Below are 17422 nucleotides of genomic sequence, written 5' to 3'. Positions count from 1 at the left end.
AAGGGTGCGTATATATAGCAGACTATCCTGGCTCATCTGTGGAGTAAAGGCGGCCTGTCAGTGCTTCATAGCCGTCTGCACACCTGGCCAAGGAGCAGAGCCACAGCTGGATGGTGAAGGGGGAGATGGATGTGGTCACTGATGTGTCTGCAGCCCATCTCATCCTTTCTTGTTGATCACATATCACACTGAACATACTTGTGCACCCTGAATCATGCTCACGCTTTTATGAGAATTGAAGGGATTTTTTTTTTTTTTTTTTTTTTTACTTTTTGTAGCTTTTATTTATGATGCAAATTTCATAGGTACAACTTTAGAACTATAATGGTTCTTCCCCCACACCCACCTCCCAGCCCACTCCCATCCTGCCTCCTCCTCCAATTCCAGCAGTTGGGATGAACATTTGGCACAGCTGCTAAGGCACCACTTGGAACTGAAGTGCTTAGGTTCAAGTCCCAGCTCCCTGTAATGGGCATCCTGGAGATGCTCACGTTCTTGGGGCCTTGCTCCCTACAGGGGAGATCCTGATTGTGTCTTCAGGCTGGCCCAGCACCAGCTACTGTGTACTTCTGAAGAGTGTTTCCTTTTTGGTGTTCAGTCAGTTGTCACCGATCAGGGAGAACATATGGTATTTGTCCCTTTGGGACTGGCTTATTTCACTCAGCATGATGTGTTCCAGATTCCTCCATTTTGTTGCAAATGACTGGATTTCGTTGTTTCTTACTGCGGTATAGTATTCTAAAGAGTACATATCCCATAATTTCTTTATCCAGTCTACCGTTGATGGGCATTTAGGTTGGTTCCAGGTCTTAGCTATTGTGAATTGAGCTGCAATAAACATTAGGGTGCAGACCGCTTTTTTGTTTGCCAATTTAAATTCCTTTGGGTAAATTCCAAGGAGTGGGATGGCTGGGTCGAACGGTAGGGTTATCTTCAGGTTTCTGAGGAATCTCCAGACTGACTTCCATAGTGGCTTGACCAGTTTGCATTCCCACCAACAGTGGGTTAGTGTCCCTTTTTCCCCACATCCTCGCCAGCATCTGTTGTTGGTAGATTTCTGAATGTGAGCCATTCTAACCGGGGTGAGGTGGAACCTCATTGTGGTTTTGATTTGCATTTCCCTGATTGCTAATGACCTTGAACATTTTTTCATGTGCCTGTTGGCCATTTGGATTTCCTCTTTTGAAAAATGTCTATTGAGGTCCTTGGCCCATCTCTTAATTGGGTTGTTGGTTTTGTTTTTGTGGAGTTTCTTGATCTCTTTGTAGATTCTGGTTATTAACCCTTTATCTGTTGCATAGTTTGCAAATATTTTTTCCCATTCTGACGGTTGTCTCTTCACTCTCCTGACTGTTTCTTTTGCAGTACAGAAACGTCTCAATTTGATGCAATCCCAATAGTTAATTTTGGCTTTGACTGCCTGTGCCTCCCGGGTCTTTTCCAGAAACTCTTTGCCTGTGCCAATATCTTGAAGGGTTTCTCCAATGTTCTCTAGTAACTTGATGGTGTCAGGTCATAGATTTAGGTCTTTAATCCATGTTGAGTGGACTTTTGTGTAAGGTGTAAGGTAGGGGTCTTGCTTCATGCTTCTGCACGTGAAGGGATTTTTGAGGATAATTTTGAGTATGCATACATTTTGCTCCATAGATTGACCTTCCTTTCTTAGTAAACATTTTTTAAAAGTAATTATTTATTTATTTGCAAGAATTACACAGAGGGAGGGAGAAACAGAGAGAGAGAGAGAAAAGGAGAGAGCTTCCATCCCCTGGTTCACTCCCCAGATGGCTGGGGCTGGGCCAGGCTGAAGCCAGGAGCCAGGAGCTTCTTCTGGATGTTCCAAGTGGGAGGCAGGGGCCCAAGCACTTGAGTCATCTATTTTTCCCAGGCCATTATCAGGGAGCTGGATGGGAGATGGAGCAGCCAGTGGTCACTAGGGTGATGGTGCCTCAGGCAGTGGCTTTCAAACTTAACTCCTTCCTGCTTGAGTTGCACTTCATGATGTTTTGTTAATAAAGCACACAGATGCCTGATTTCTTTCAAGAATGCTTTGTTATATATTATTACCTTGATAACTTTCATTTATAAAAGTTCTTGAATGTTGACAAGTCTTATTGTGTAATATCTACATGCTGACGTTTTATTTAAGTTGCTGTGTGCTATATTTTAGAGAAAATTTTGTATTGATTGGGCAATAGGAAGTTGACAATTTGCGTCCTCTTCGTAGGTATGAAGAAATGCTAAAGACCAAGACTTTCCCCATTTCTAAGCTCTCTTACTCTGCCAGTCAGTTTTACTTGGAAGCTGCAGCAAAGTACCTGAGTGCAAATAAGACTGAGGAGATGCTGGCTGTCCTGTCCAAGCTAGACGTAGAAGACCAGCTAGTGTTCCTGAAGTCTCGGAAGTGCCTCGCGGCAGCTGCAGACCTGCTGCACAGGGAAGGGCGGAGAGAAGAGGCTGCCGTGCTGATGAGGCAGCACGGTCACCTCCTGGAGGCCGCCAGGCTCACGGCTGACAAGGGCTTCCAGGCCTCCTGTCTCCTGGCGGCTGCTCGCCTCAATGTGGCCAGAGATTATGACATCGAACACACCAAGGTCATCCTGAGGGAAGCACTTGGTCTCTGCTCTCAAACCAGCCAGTTGTCTGGCATTGCTGAGGCCCAGTTTCTGCAGGGAGTGATCCTGAAAGACTTCCAGAAGCTCAAGGATGCCTTCCTCAAGTTCGACATGCTCAACCACTCAGCCGGAGTGGTCGAAGCGCTGTATGAAGCAGCCAGCCAGTGCGAGGCTGAGGCTGATAAGGTTCTGGCCCTGGCCCCGGTGGGCTTGGCAGTCCTCCTCAGACTGGTCAGGGCCCTCCAAAGGGTGACTACCAACGCTGAGAAGGAAATGGTCAAGTCTTGCTTTGAGTTTTTTGGAATTTCTCAGGTGGACACCAAGTACTGCCAGATAGCTCAGAATGACCCTGGGCCCATATTAAGACTAGTTTTTGACCTGGGTTTGAACTTGAGAGAGAAGAAAACTAACGACTATTTCTTGATAATGACTGAACAAGTGAAATTAGCGCTAAACAAACACCTTTTGAACAGGCTATGTCAAATCACACGGAGCCTGCTTGGGAACACCTACCCTGGGGTCTGCAGGAGGTTTATTGTAGGCTTAAAATGTGAGAAGGAGAGCTGTGAAGATTTCCACAGGCCTCTGCGGCGCTGTGAGGCCAAGTGTTTGGTTCAGTCAAAAACACACCTGGTGGCAATCAATGGATTGCTTTTGGAAGCCAAAAAAGTATTCCCCAAACTCTTAGCTGAAGAACTTAAAGAGATCGACTGTATTCTGTCCACAGACGTGTATGGCTTTTGCAAATCCTTCCTCAGTGTCCTCTTTCCTAAGCATTTCCATCCGAGAGTACTGTCGGAAAACCCTATGGCTTGCAAAGAAGTCCTCAGGCTGAGTCAGGCATCCTTCCGATACTGCAGGTCTGCCTTGAAAGAGTATGTCCATGCTCTGTTCCAGAGTGAAGGGGCTTGCGGCCGCCGCGAATCCACGGACCTGTGGCTGAGCGCCATGCAGGCTTTCCTCCTCTCCTCGCAGTACCCAGAGGAGTTTGAAAAGCTGCTCCACCAGGAGGAGGACAGCTACAACCAGGAACTCCGAGCTCTGGAGTCGGCAAAAGAGGACAAGGGTGGGGGGAGAGGCAGCAGGGCGAAGAGAATAGAAGGGAAGTCCGGCATGCTGGTTCCCAGCAGGGACGACGCGAGCGTGGGGAGGAGCGCCCTGTGCTTCATCCGGCTGCTGGAGAGCTGCATCGACCAGCTCTATGTGCACAGGAACCCGGAGGGCTACAAGAAGCTCTTCTTCCGCTTCATGAACGTTCTCATCAGGCGCTGCAAAGAACCGCTCATCCCCAGCGTTGGAAACACAGTGGCCTTGCTGGAGGCCCAGTTTGTCCACTGCGCGGTGGTGCTGGCCCGCCTCTGGAAGAATGGCGTGCTGTGCCTCCCCAGGAGCTACATTGCGCTCTTGCACTACTGGGAGTTCCTGTTCTGCAAAAAGGACAAGGAGTTCGGGGATGTTTTCTCCATCATTCAGGAGTACAAACCCAAGGACGTGGCCAAAGCCATTCAGGATTTCCGGTTCCACCTCTCTTACCTCGTCAAGGTGCTGTGTGGCTGCGAGAACGTGCACTTCAACGTCATGCTTGATGCCTTCAGTGGGATAGCCCGTGTGGTCTCGGGGGAGGCTGAGCGGACACTGGTGCTGTGCTTGGTGCTGCTGGTGAATGCCCAGGACGTCCTGCAGCCATTCTGCAAGCCTCTCCTCTGCCGCCATTTCCAGGAGATCGCGCGGCGGCTGCAGCTGATGCGGGCGAGCTGTCCGGGCCAGGTCCCCGAGCGGCTCCTCAGGGTGGTGAGGCGGGTGTGCGTGGCGGTCAGTGTGAAGTCTGTGGTGGAAGCATTGCAGGAGCTGCTGTATCAGCGAGATGAAGAGTACCTGATGGACTGCCGGTGGCGCTGGGACGGTGCGCACGCCAAAGGCTCCGTGGTCCGTGGTCTCTCTCATGAAGAAGTCAAACTGAGCAGGTTGCTCGCTATGGAGCCTGTGGTCTACTTTGCAGAACCTGAGTGCGAGTATGGTCAGGATGAGGCAGATGAGCTAGCAGTAGGAGACCGCGACCCCCTGCTGGCCGCCATCCTTCTGCAGAAGCAGCAGAAGGCCTCCGTCCAACGCAAGCTGAGAAGAGTGTGCCTGGTGGTATCTCTGTGCGTCAGCTGGAGGAGAAGCGTGCATGCCCAGGCAGAGGCCACCATGGAGGAGGCCAGAGAGCCTGGAGCTGGGAACTTTAAAAGGGCTGATGTGGACAGGACCCAGTGTGACCTGTGTGGGGTGAAGTTTACCCGTAGCCCTGAGAACTATTTCAGCCCCAGCAAGGCATTCGGGGGAGCGACTCCAGAGGCTGTGGCCCTCTGCAGGGCCGAGCCGGAAGGGGAGGAGTGTCCGGAGAGGAAGAGCGAGTCTTACGAGCAGCACATCCACCTGGAAGGCCACAGGCGGCAGCAGGCGGCCTACCAGAAGTATGCAGAGTTCTTCCGGGAGACGGTGGACCCGGCCATTGACGAAGGGAAGCTGGTGGTGCAGGACATCGAGCAGAGCGTTTGGATCCGCAGCCACGTGGGTTCCAGAGAGCACAGCCGGATGCTGCAGAGGAAGATTCAGGAGCACATCAGGAGGGTTCTGGACATAGTGGAGGACCTCTACAGGAGGAAGGCCTGGGCTGGAGGTAAGGGCCGTGCAGGCGGGGGCGCAGACTGCGTTAGGCCTGGGCTCCGAGAAGGCCTGTGAGGGTTAAGTCCCTGGCGTCTGACTCAGGCGTGTTGGAATCCTGGCCTTAGCGGAAATACGAGTGACTCCGTAGTACAGCCCTCGTTGTTTGGACTGCCCCTCCTCCAGTTAAGAAATTTGTGATTATCGTTGGCTGAGATGGCTTCCCCAGGCACTACGGATGAGAAAAATGGTATGCTAACTGATTCTCTAGAGAGGATGTAGGGAGAATGTTGGAAGTCTTATGAAAATGTGTTGAGCTTCTCCTGATGGATCCATTCAGTGGTCAGTCTCGAGCACCTCCCGTGCGCTGTCTGGCTGAGATCTGGGAGAATGCTGTCTTCCTTTCAGGAGGGCTCCTAAGTCATACCCCTGTGCTCTTTGAAAAGAGAATTCTTACGTGGTCTTCAAGTCAGAGTTCCCCAAGCTTCTATGCTGAGTAGAAGTTAGGTGTGAAGTGCGTGAAATTGCACATTTGAAAACATTCTCTGATTCAGATACTCCAGTTCAGGGCTTACTGGGATTTTGAACACAAGCTTCCTTGAAAAGTCCGCTTTTGGCATTCTCTGTGGACTCACAGTAATGGCATCAGGCTGGCATTTAATTGTAGTGTATGTGGGGGCAGCAGAAGGCAGCCCCTACCCCCATGTTCCCTGAGGGCTGGGCTCAGAAACAGCACAGAGATCAGCTGCTGGGTCGTGGCGACTTTGGCTCTAGTACTGGTGTTCTGGGTCCTGCGGCAGCCTCTCCACTCACAGCCGTTCTCTGGTTCCTGCAGCGGAAGAGGTGATGACTCGGCTGGTCAAGAGCCTGAGCGTGGCAGTCAGAAATGCGCAGGAGTGGTTGATGAGAACAGAGGTCCGCCTGAAGGAGGAAGGTAAGGAGCCCTTCCAGGCCCAGGAAATCCTTCGGCTCCTCCACTTCTCGGTACCACTGGCTCCAAGGTGAATCTGAAGTGAGGCTGCCCATGGGCGTCAGAAGCGGCTTCTCACTGTGCAGGGGTGCCAGCTCTGACGAAGCAGATGACTGCCAAAATAGCGTCTGCGCTTCCCCAGCTGCCTGTGAGTCCCGGTACTCTTGGCTCATATTAGTTGCTGAAAATCTCTTCTGCAGCTCACAAGCTGTTATTGATGATGTTTGGCTCCTGCACAGTGACCCCTAAGGATAGACAAAGCCAGCCCTTGGTAAATATACCTATCATGTTGATCATTCACTGTAGTCAGTGGATGTTTGTTTATAGAGTCTGGTAGGCGTGGGTCTGGGCCAGAGCATACACTTGTAAATAAAAGAAACACAGTCATGGTGGAAACAAGCCTGCATGTTCCCAGGGAGGCTTACAGGCTTATACAGAGCGAGTCGGGCTCCTTCCCCGTGGTCAGAGTCACCTCCAAGCTCTCTGTGTCCTTCCTGCCTCTCCTGGCCAGGCCACCCCTCAGCTGTCTCACCAGCCCCAGAGGCCTCAGAGTTCTAACCCAGCAGGGCCTGGGGAAACTTGCAGGAACTTGGTGCAAATGTCTGCCCATAAAAAGCTTCAGCATAGAACCCCCTGTGGGGACTGTGATTTTGTGATTGTTTCAAGAACGGTAATTGGTGTCCTAACTCAGGAGTATGGTTGAATTGAGACCTTGCTCTAACGTAAGGCAAGAGGCAGCAGTTTGTAAGAAGATCCCATTCTGGAGAAACGTGTTTACACTGCTCATTTGGGGAAGCAATATCAGTACTCGAAAGGAAAACTCTTTCTCTGGCGCTCTGGTGGAAAGCTAGATGTCTTCCAAGTATTACAGAGACATTGGGTTCTTACTCGGGTGTTAGAGTTTGCAGTGGATTGGAAACAGAAATCACCATTCTGCACTCAGTTTCTGTTTTTTGATTTTTAAACAGGTGTTGTTGAGAAAGATGATTATGAAAATGAAGTTGAAGACTTTGGTGAGCTCCGTCCTAGAAGATGTTCACGGAAGTGTGGAAAGCAGAGAAAATACTAAGGTTGCTACCGTTGCTGCCTCCTAAACCCTCAGAGTGCTCCATCCATTAGAAAGAAAGAATATAAATTAGCTTAAGGAAGCTCAGGGGAGACTAGTCACACCTTTGCTTTTGTCCTCCTTGTCTTCTCTTTTAGGTGGTTTAGGGTGTGGTCGCTCCCTGCCCTCGGAGACCTGTTCCATGTTTCCGAGTTAGAGTCTAGCAGTATTAGATGTCCCCAGACACATCCAGGTCGGAGGAGTCATAGCTGAAAGGAACACTGTCCTCGTCTCCACAGAGCTCCCGCTGCCTGGCTGGCTTCTGTGGTGACGAGTCGGTAGCCGGGGACCGGGTGTTCCAGACACTCTGCACCTCAGAGTTGCTACCACTTTGGGCTGGGAAAGGCCTACAGGCTCCCTCATCTGCTGTGACCCCGCTGCAGCACAGCATAGCACAGGAGCTCGTGCATCGAGGGGCCCAGGAGGCAGCCTGTCTAGGCATCTCCAGGCCCACCTGCAGCGCAGCTCCTTCTGCTACATTTGTTAGCCTTTTCTCTCTCTGGCGCCTGCTCTCGGCCATTCTCAGCTGCCTGTGCAAGTCATGGTTTGACTGCACAGAATGTAGCCAAGAATTCACCCAGCATCCTGTGGCCGTCCTTTGTCTCTGGGGAATGTTTCTGGGGGCGTTCCCAGCTGGCCTCTCTCTGCTTGGCTGTGGTGCAGACATTGTGAAAAGTGCTTTGTAGGCAGCCTTGCACGTCTGGTTTTCTTGTTGGCCACTTTGGCCTAGGTTGACATTCTCTTAAGCTTTCACCAGGTGAGGTTGCCATTGTGGGACAGTGACCTGCCAAGCTGCTGGCTGGGAACGGTGGACAGAGGAGGAAGCCAGCTGTCAGTGCCAGTCCGTTGGGATTGGGCTGCGTGCGAATCACTGCCATTTGGCTGGTGGGCCCTGTGAGAGGGGCCGAGGCACAGGCCTGTTTGCAGGAAGCCGTTGTTCTCCCCTCCACCCAGTGCGCCAGCAGTGACCTGTATGGCCCCGTCTGGGCAGCCATCGTGCGCTCTGGTGGTCCCTGCGCACCCTTTTCACAGTCCTCAGCTCCATCAGGGTGAAACGTCAGGCTCGCTTTGGTCTTTGAGTGTTTTGTCCTTGCAACAGAATCAACTTTTCCTCCACGTTGCTTCTACTTTTGCTGCGTGTTGTTCTCCCGTACTTTTCTTTCTAACTGACCCGGTTTCCTTGCAGTGTTCATGTGTGTAATTTTTATTAGGTCAGGTTTCTAACTTTTATTCCAGTTGTCTTTTATAAACTTTACTTGGCAGAAACAAAAAGAAAAAAAAATACCCTATCAAATCTTGTAGTATTATCACGTTTTTATAAAGTTCAAGCATTTCTCTTGCCGGCGGCTGCTGTTTATTTCTCGTCTCCGCTCAGAAAGTAAAGAGCTCAGTCTTGGAGCTACTCCCCCTTCTGGCTGGCTGGTTGAAGCTGGCTGGGGCAGAAGTTCACTGTGCCTTGTGAGAGTAAGAAGTCTGGGGCAGTAACACTGCGGCCAGGGCCGCACAGGAGGCTGGGGCGCGTCTAAGGCCGCCTTGCGCACATTCTTCCCGGTTCGGATACTCCCGAGCCTGCAGGGCTGGCAGCGGGAGCAGTTTTGTCATTCTGTGTCCCAGGCTTTCCCCAACAAGGAATGCCTCCCTGGGAACCCAGAGGCCTGGGCTCGAGTCCATCTCCTGCCCTTCATGAACCCTGTAATCTGGGGTGAGAGGAGCTCAACACTGAGTGCTCACGTGTGGCTCTCCCTCGGGCCTCACCATCTGGTGAGCAGAACGAGAAAACAGCTGTGAGAGAGCTGTGCACTGGCTGGGTGGTAACAGCGTTTACATAACATAGCTGGACCTCCGCTTCCTCTTCTGGGAAGCTGGTGTAAGATCTGTGCAGTCTGTGCAGCCGGCGCAGAGCTGTTGCCATGGACTTGACTACGCATCAGGTCTTCGTGCTGCGATGTCGGTGACTGCTTGTCAGGAGGCCAAGGCAAAGAGCCAAGCTCTGCTTCAAGATCAGAGAGCTCAGCACCGGACAGAGGGTCCTGCCATCAGCCGCCTCGGGACTGTCCAGTAGAACTACCCGGACCTCCTCCCCTTAGATTGTCTCTCCTCCGTGTGTGAGAGCCATGGAGGAGGTGTGTGGAGACGAATCAGAGAAGGATCGGCCCAGCCCACTAGCAAGGGGCTTGCCTGGATATCCAGGATGGAGGTGTGTGTTGGGAGCCCCGAGATCACTCTCAGGTTCGGTAATTCACTGGGAGGGAGCCCAGGACTCAGCCTGCACGCAGGTGTAGTCAGGGCTCTTGATTTATGGCATATCAGGCCCAGTCAGCCAGAGAAGGAAGCGGCACACGGGGTGGAGTCTGGGGTGCCGGGGTAAGCTGCCTAGGGTCCGCTCCCTCATCATGAAGAACACACTATTCCCAGCAACGAGTTGTGAAATGTGGGAAATGCTGCCGGCAGGGGAGCTTATTAGAGATTCAGGACACAGAGTTTTCACCAGGGGCTGGGCGTGGAGGCCTCTTCTGCCCAGCATGTATCAAAGTCCTGGAGCCTTGGGAGGAGACGTTCAGGAGAAACCACACTGTGTACACGCTGTCACCACTGTGAGCCACTCTGTCCGTCAGCGCTGGGAACGGGGAGAGCCCTCCTGAAGTCTGTGTTTAGACACCAGGCAAGGGTCAAGCTGTGAGCAGGCCTTTCAGAGGACAGCGACAGACCTGCTGTGCCGTCTGCTGTGGAGGCTTTGTTGTGTTCACCCCACTCGCGCACCTGATAAGCACCCCTGGTAGCCGTGTGCCTGCTACCTGTGGCCCCAGTCAAAGCAGTACATTTCTTGTAAAACCCATCGTGAGCCAGCGCTGTGGCACAGTAGGCTATACCTCTGCCTGTGGCGCCAGCATTCCACACAGGCGCTGGTTCATGTCCCAGCTGCTCCTCACCAGTCAAGTCTCTGCCATGGGCTGGGAAAGCAGTGGAAGGTGGCCCAAGTCCTTGGACCCCTGCACCCGTGTGACAGACCCAGAAGAAGCCCCTGGCTCCTGGCTCCTTTCTGGCCCAGCCCTCACCTTTATGGCCATTTGGTGAGTGAACCAGCAGATGGAAGACCTTTCTCACTGTCTCTCCCTCTCTCTCTCTAACTGTGTCTCTCAAATAAATAAATAAAATCTTCAGAAGAAAAAAAAAACTGATCATTAAGAAAAAAACATTTTCCCGGTACAGTGTTGTGGCATAGCTGCCAAAGCCTCTGCTTGCAATGCCAACATCCCATATGGTCACTGATTCCAGTCCCAGCTGCTCCACTTCCAATCCAGCTCCCTGCTAATGAGCCTGCGGAAGCAGCGGAAGACAGCCCCAGTGCTTGGGTGCCATATGGGAGACCTGGTTGCAGCTCCTGGCTCCTGGCTCCTGGCTTTGGACTGGCCCAGCCTCGGCTGTTGCTGCCATTTGAGGAGTGAACCAGTGGATGGAAGATCTTTCTCCCTGACTCTCCCTCTCTAATTCTGCCTTTCAAATAAATAAATTTTTAAAAAGATTTATTTATTTGAAAGAGTTAGAGAGGTAGAGACAGAGAGAGAGGTCTTCCATCTGCTGGTTCACTCCCCAGATGGCCACTATGGCTGGAGCTGTGCTGATCTGAAGCCAGGAGCCAGGAGCTTCCTCTGGGTCCCCTACGTTGGTGCAAGGGCCCAAGGATTTGGGCCATCTTATACTGCTTTCAAAGGCCATAGCAGAGAGCTGGGTAAGAAGAGGAGCAGCTGGGACTAGAACTGGCGCCCATATGGGACATCGGCACTTCAGGCCAGGGCTTCAATCCACTGCGCCACAGCGCTGGCCCCATAAATAAATCTTTAAAAAAAAAAAATTCCCAGCTGCCTTAGACATTGGTTGCACGTCCCTTAGCCAGTGGTAAGCATTCAGAGTATTTGGGTCCTTAAAGGACTGCTGGGGAAAGTGGCAGGGACTCATGCCTCTCGCAGCTTTTCCTTTTCCTCCTCTGACCCCCACACACACTTGGGCCTGACCATTCTTAGTGGAGAACTCTGGTTCTCAAATCCCGTCTGGGGCAGGAGTCCAGTCCTTTAAGGACTGGAGGAAGGATGAAAGTTGACATAGGAGCTAACGACATCCCAAGCTCTGAGCTAGCACCTTAGTTCCTTACCAAACCATTAGCAAGGAAACAGGCCCCCATGATGGGGGCTTAGTGTGGGTCACAGGCCAGCTTGGGGGGGGTAGGGCTGAGGCCAGGACCTAGGCTTTCCGATGCCAGCCAGCGCTGTTTCCATTAAGGACTAAGGCACCAAGGCCAATGCAGATGCCAGCTAGGGTCTCTTGGGTCCTGTCACACCTGACCAGTATCAGTGCACAGAGCTTGCCAGACATTTAGGAGAGCTCCCTCCCTTCAGGTCCTCACTCGGTTCATGGGTGACGACTTCCTGTAGGAAAGTGGAGTACCCAGTAAGGAAGCAGCTGTGTTCTCTTGTCGTCCACTGGAACAGCCTGGCCTTGGACCCCGAGGACGGGACAGAGCAGCTGCCCGAAGCATTCCTGTTGGATAGCGCAGCGCGGCACTGCTCCGGAGCCACTGGCTTTCCTGTTTTGTGTGTCCTCTGCCATCACTACCCGGAGTATCGTGGTTCACTGGCAGGAATCCCGTTTCCCGCTCCCTCACCAAATGTGGAGCTGAAGGTCCTGTAATTTGCCCTTTCCTGCCCCTGTGTCCCCAGAGTGGTCACTTGCAGTTCAAGGTGAGCCCCAGGTATGCTGCACACCGTCGTCAGCACTGACCACCACAGGAAGGCCCACTCATGGAGCTCTGAAACTCAGAGCTGCGTTAGCCCTACTCGCAGGTAGTGTGGATGGGGAATTTGCATGCTTGCAGGCCCTGGTTGTCACCAGGGTCTCCCCCGCACCTGGAATTTCTCTAGTGCCATGGAGCAGACTCTGCCAGGCTCCACCTAAGCCGTGGAGTCCAGGGCTGCCCATGGGCACAAGGCCTATGGGGTGTGAAGGGAATGAGGCCAGGAATGGACAAGACTGCACTCCAACCTCTGGGGCTCTCTTGGCCAGGAAAATGACCAAGGGTTGAAAACACACAGTTTTAAAATGTTGGCCGGCGCCGTGGCTCAATAATCCTCCGTCTTGCGGCGCCAGCACACTGGGTTCTAGTCCCGGTCGGGGCGCCGGAGTCTGTCCCGGTTGCCCCTCTTCCAGGCCAGCCCTCTGCTGTGGCCAGGGAGTGCAGTGGAGGATGGCCCAGGTGCTTGGGCCCTACATCCGCATGGGAGACCAGGAGAAGCACCTGGCTCCTGCCTTCGGATCAGCGCAGTGCGCCGGCTGCGGTGGCCATTGGAGGGTGAACCAACGGCAAAAGGAAGACCTTTCTCTCTCTCTCTCTCTCTCTCTCTCTCTCTCACTCTCTCACTGTCCACTCTGCCTGTCAAAAAAAAAAAAAAAACAGTTTTAAAATGTCAACAAAGCAATTTCCTAGTTTTATCCAAGACACATAGGAGAAATTTTATATTTTTAACTGCTAATGATAATACAAACTTCCTGTGTTTCCACCTGCTTTCAGTATGGCTTTGATAATCCTTTAATGGTCTAACAACAGGGTTAGACCTTTTGGTCTCAGTTGTGCAAGAAATGTCACGTTTTACTTCATTGCAATCCTATTCTGAGTCCTATTCCCTCTCTAATCAGGAGGCAATTCACCTCAGTCATTGCTGGAGGCCCTCTGCTTCCTTGAGGTCTCTAAGTATCAGGAGCTTTCTATGGTGTGGGTAATCAGAGTAGGTTTGCTCGCCTGCAGTAGCTGCCACTGACTCCCAGGTGTCTGAGAGGATGGCTGATTGCTCCTGGAGCCAGCTTGGTTGGGGGAGCCTGGGGTATCTGGCCCTGCCCCATAGCTGTGCCCTTGAGCCAGCCCCCTGGAGTTTCCCACCCTCCCACTATATTGCCACAGGGCGAACACACATCCCTGTGGACTATGCATGACACCTGTTCCTGCCCCTAGCTGTTTCCTTGAGAGGGGCAGGAAAACAGAACAAACCCAAGTTCACAAGTGAATGGAGTTGAGGGCTAAGTAGACTTCCAGGACGGCAGCACCAGTTCCTTCCCGTCCTCGTGTGCGTACTCTCAGTGCTGAGGTCTGTCCTCCTCTCCATTCTATGGCTTTAGCCAGTAGAATGCAGCAGACATGACCCCGTGTCGATTCCAGGTCTGGCCCTTAAGAGATCTGGCAGCTGTTGGAGTCAGCCAGCTGCCATGTAAGAGTCTGGGTACCCTAGACCACGATACTCTGAGGAAGCCCTGTGGAGAGCCCCTGCGTGGAAACCCCGTGTGGAGGAGCCCCCTGAGGGGCTGTGGGAAGTGCAGCCCCTTGACATTTGTGCTGGCTGAATGAAGCTGAGTCAGTGACCCTGGCAGGTGCCAAATGGAGCAGAAACACCAGTTGAGATCCACCTTAATTCTGGGCCCAGAATCCTGAGAATGAAGAATTGATGTTGTCAGCTATAAGTTCTGGGGGAGATCTGGTAGGCAGCGATAGATGAACATGAGCACGCGCTGTGTGCCATTTCTGTCATCTCTAAATCTTAGTTTCCCCAGTGCAGAGTGCCGGCTCCTAATCCACATGTGTGCAAGCTGAGGGCTGTGCCCGGGGCAGGTGAGTGCAGAGCAGGGCTTCGCTCAGGGCCTGCGTTGGTGCATCGTCTCCCGCTGAAGGAAGCGCTTCCTCGGCCTCTCCCTGGCCCGGTGAGGATCCTAGTGCTTCAACCTAATGCCGCGAGGGGGTCCTAACCCCCACTCCAGGAGCCAGTGGTTTGCGGCCTGGGCGGCCTCCGCTGTGGGGCTCGGCAGCTGACTGGCTGGGCAGAGCTTCTCCCCCGGCCAGACGTGCTTGCCAGGGCCTCCTGAGGGAGCAGGGGTCCCCCTGACCAAAGTGACAGAGCGGTTCCCACTCAGCTCCTGGGTTCTTGTTCCCCTGGGCCACTGGCAGCCAACACTGCCAGGTGTCGCCTGAAGGCAGGCTGCCCCTGGCATTTGTGGGGGTGTGGGTAAGAGTGGAGGCCTCTCGCCTCTTCCCTTCCCACCCTTTGCTTCGTTCTTCCTTCTGTGTCATGAAGGACGTTCCCTCCCTGTCAGTGGATGTTAGAACCACATCTTCAGACCCACTCCCTGACTGTACCCCTCCTCCCATACAGCCACCCTTGGTCCTCCTTTGGCCCCGGGACATCAGTGGGGAAGAGGCTCAGCTGTCTGGGCAGTAGGCTTCCGGGGCTTGGCATGTGATTGGAGGGGGCCTCCTTTTGCAGGTTTGGGGCACAAAGGTTGGCTAGCAGCATAGCACTGGCCCATTTCTCCTCATGCAGCTGTTTCCTTCATGGTCCTTATAGGACAGGAATCTGACGTTCATAGATTTTCCAGTCCTAATACCATAATGATATTCTCAATTTCTCAGTGCCTAAACTCTTTGTCTCAGACTTTGACTCTCTTCTCTCCCACACACGTTTTCCCGGGCTTCCTCCAGCGCACTGATCTGGAGTCTGGAATGCCTTAAATGTGTCCCTGAATCAAGACCATTCATTATCAGGAATCTGTGACCCTGGGATCATTCCCAAGTTCATGATTCCAGGCCAGCATTGTGGTGTAGCAGGTAAGCCACAGCCTCTGGCACTGGCATCCCAGATGGGTGCTGGATCATGTCCTGGCTGCTCCACTTCTGATCCAGCTCCCTGCTAATGGTTTGGGAAAAGCAGTGGACGGTGGCCTGAGTGTTTGGGTCCCTGTTACCCATGTGAGAGACCTGGAAGAAGCTCCTGGCTCCTGGCTTCAGCGTAGCCCAGCACTGGCCATTGTGGCCATCTAGGAAGTGAACCAGAGGTTTGAAGATCTCTGTCTCTGGATCAATCAATCAATCTCTCATTCTCACTCTCACTCTCTCACTCTGCCTTTCAAGTAACTAAATCTTAAAAAAAAAAAAAAAGGTTCATGATTCAAGGGTTGGTAAACAAAGGCAGCAGGTAATTGTTCTTTCTGCCACAGATTTCTCTCCTGGCAGCTGAGACCGGCTTCACCTACTCCTGTCACTCAAAATCTGCTTCAGAGCTTCTGACTGCAGAACAAAAGATCCCGTGGGCGGCGCGAGGCCCCGTCCTCCCACGCAGCCACCCTGAGAATGCCACAGAGGTTAAGAGTGCACTGGAAACTTCTCTGGTAGCCCTTAATTCCCTTCTGCAGCAGAGAGCCCGGCTCTGCCGACAGTATTAGTTGATCCTCGCCCCCCCCCCTCCCGAAAAGGCTGTCTCCCCACTCACAAGGGAGGGAGGGGCATCCGCCGGGGAGCAGGCATTCTTTAGGGGGGTTGTTCAAGGGCCTGTCCCCTGGGGCTGCAGAATTCTAACCCTGTCCAGGATTCTCTGTTCTCCCCCTAAGACACCTGCAGCTTACTCTTCTAGTTGGTGATGCAACCTGACCACCTGATAGGACGCGGCGGGCTGAGTTGTAGCCGGGAAACGGGGAGCTGCCAGCACAGTGTTTGAAGCAGAAGCTAAGATTAAAATTTGGCTGCTTTTTCAACTGTGGCAATTCAGACACCTTATTTAAAGTCTGGGAGCCCATTTGGGAGCTTATAAACTGGCAGTAGTGACACAGGCTGTCATCGCATTATCCTCCCTCCCTCGCCCCCTGCCTCCCTTCCGTGGATGGACCAAGAATGGGGACTGGTTTGAAGCAGCAGTCTGCCTCCAGGCGGTGGTCACCAGCACCAGGGAGCTCTGGGGACAAAGCTGGGCCAGGCTTTGTGTGCCCCGTGCGGAGGTGGGGACGTTTCTGACAGGGCTTTGTTCCCAGGGCCCCAAGCTTCCCTGGGAGCCTGAGACTAATTTTAGCCGAAGCGTCCGTGATTCCGCAGGACAGCTGTTTGAGGGAAATATGTAGGCCAGTCTGTGATCTGGGGAGTCATCGGCTCAACGTTAGGAAGTGGGATCGGGGAAGAGGACCAGAATAACTCAACTCTCGGGAGACGGCCACAGAGACTTAAAGCTACAGGCTGCAACCCACTCTGGAGCGCTCAGGTGGGACTGCGCGGGGCACTGTGACCCTTCAAGCCTGGGGGTGGGGGTCAGTGTCTGTCCTCTTTCCTTCCCTGCTCGCTGTTGGCAAATCCTGACGGGGAAAAGCCCGCCTGTGCCCACGCTGCAGGGGCAGCGTCCTCACACAGTCAAGGAAGCAGCAATCAATCAGTCCAGCTTCTCTGGAGGGCCTTCCACAGTCCTCTTCAAAATTACAAATAGGGGCCGGTGCTGTGGCACAGTGGGTTTAAGCCTCGGCCTGAGGCGCTGCCATCCCATAGGGCACCGGTTTGAGTCCTGGCTGCTGCTCGTCCAATCCAGCTCCCTGTTGTAGCATCTGGGAAAGCAGAAGAAGATGGCCCAAGAGCGTGGGCCCCTGCACTCACATGGGAGACCAGGAGGAAGCTCCTGGCTTTGGCCTGGCCTAGCCCCAGATCTCTGTTTCCCTTTCTCTCTAACTCTGCCTTTCAAATAAATAAATCTTAAAAAAAAAAATCCTTTAATAAAAAAATTGGAAATAGACTCATCTGTGGTTCCAGGCACCTCACTTTCAATTTTTTCATTTTCTTCCACGTTTATTTTTAATTAGATTTATTTCTGATTGCAGTGAAATGCAGATACCATGGGCTTTCCCACCTTCCCCACTCTGTCCACTCAGTAGTGCTGAGCACGGTGCCCCAGAACTTTCTCCTCTCCCCCACTGAGACTCGGCACCCACTGGACACCAGCTCCCCGCATCCTGCCCCTCCCGACATCCACTCTTCTCCTCCCCATCTCCAGGAATAAAGGGGCCGGTGTTGGGGTGCAGCGGATTAGGTTGCTGCGGGCAGTGCTGGCATCCCATATGGGTGCTGGTTCATGTCCTGGCTGCTCCACTTTTTTTTTTTAACTTTTGTTTAATGAATATAAATTTCCAAAGTACAGCTTATGGATTACAATGGCTTCCCCCCCATAATGTCCCTCCCACCTGCAACCCTCCCCTTTACCACTCCCTCTCCCCTTCCATTCACATCAAGATTCATTTTCGATT

At 52.8% G+C, this 17422-nt stretch overlaps 1 protein-coding gene across 2 annotated transcripts in view; it reads left to right on the top strand.

Moving 5' to 3' along the window:
* TRANK1 (tetratricopeptide repeat and ankyrin repeat containing 1) overlaps positions 1-16915 on the top strand; it is a 164754-nt gene extending 147839 nt beyond the window's left edge. For both annotated transcript variants that reach the window (XM_008266129.4, XM_070072953.1), the window contains 3 exons: positions 2225-5274; positions 6094-6192; positions 7197-16915. In XM_008266129.4, the coding sequence (XP_008264351.1) occupies positions 2225-5274; positions 6094-6192; positions 7197-7297 (3250 nt within the window). In that variant the 3' untranslated portion in view covers positions 7298-16915. The remainder of the gene's footprint in view (positions 1-2224; positions 5275-6093; positions 6193-7196) is intronic.
* Positions 16916-17422: the final 507 nt, after the last annotated feature.

Source organism: Oryctolagus cuniculus, chromosome 4 (assembly GCF_964237555.1).
Source record: "Oryctolagus cuniculus chromosome 4, mOryCun1.1, whole genome shotgun sequence".
NCBI lineage: Eukaryota > Metazoa > Chordata > Mammalia > Lagomorpha > Leporidae > Oryctolagus > Oryctolagus cuniculus.
This window is presented reverse-complemented; position numbering and strand designations above follow the sequence as displayed.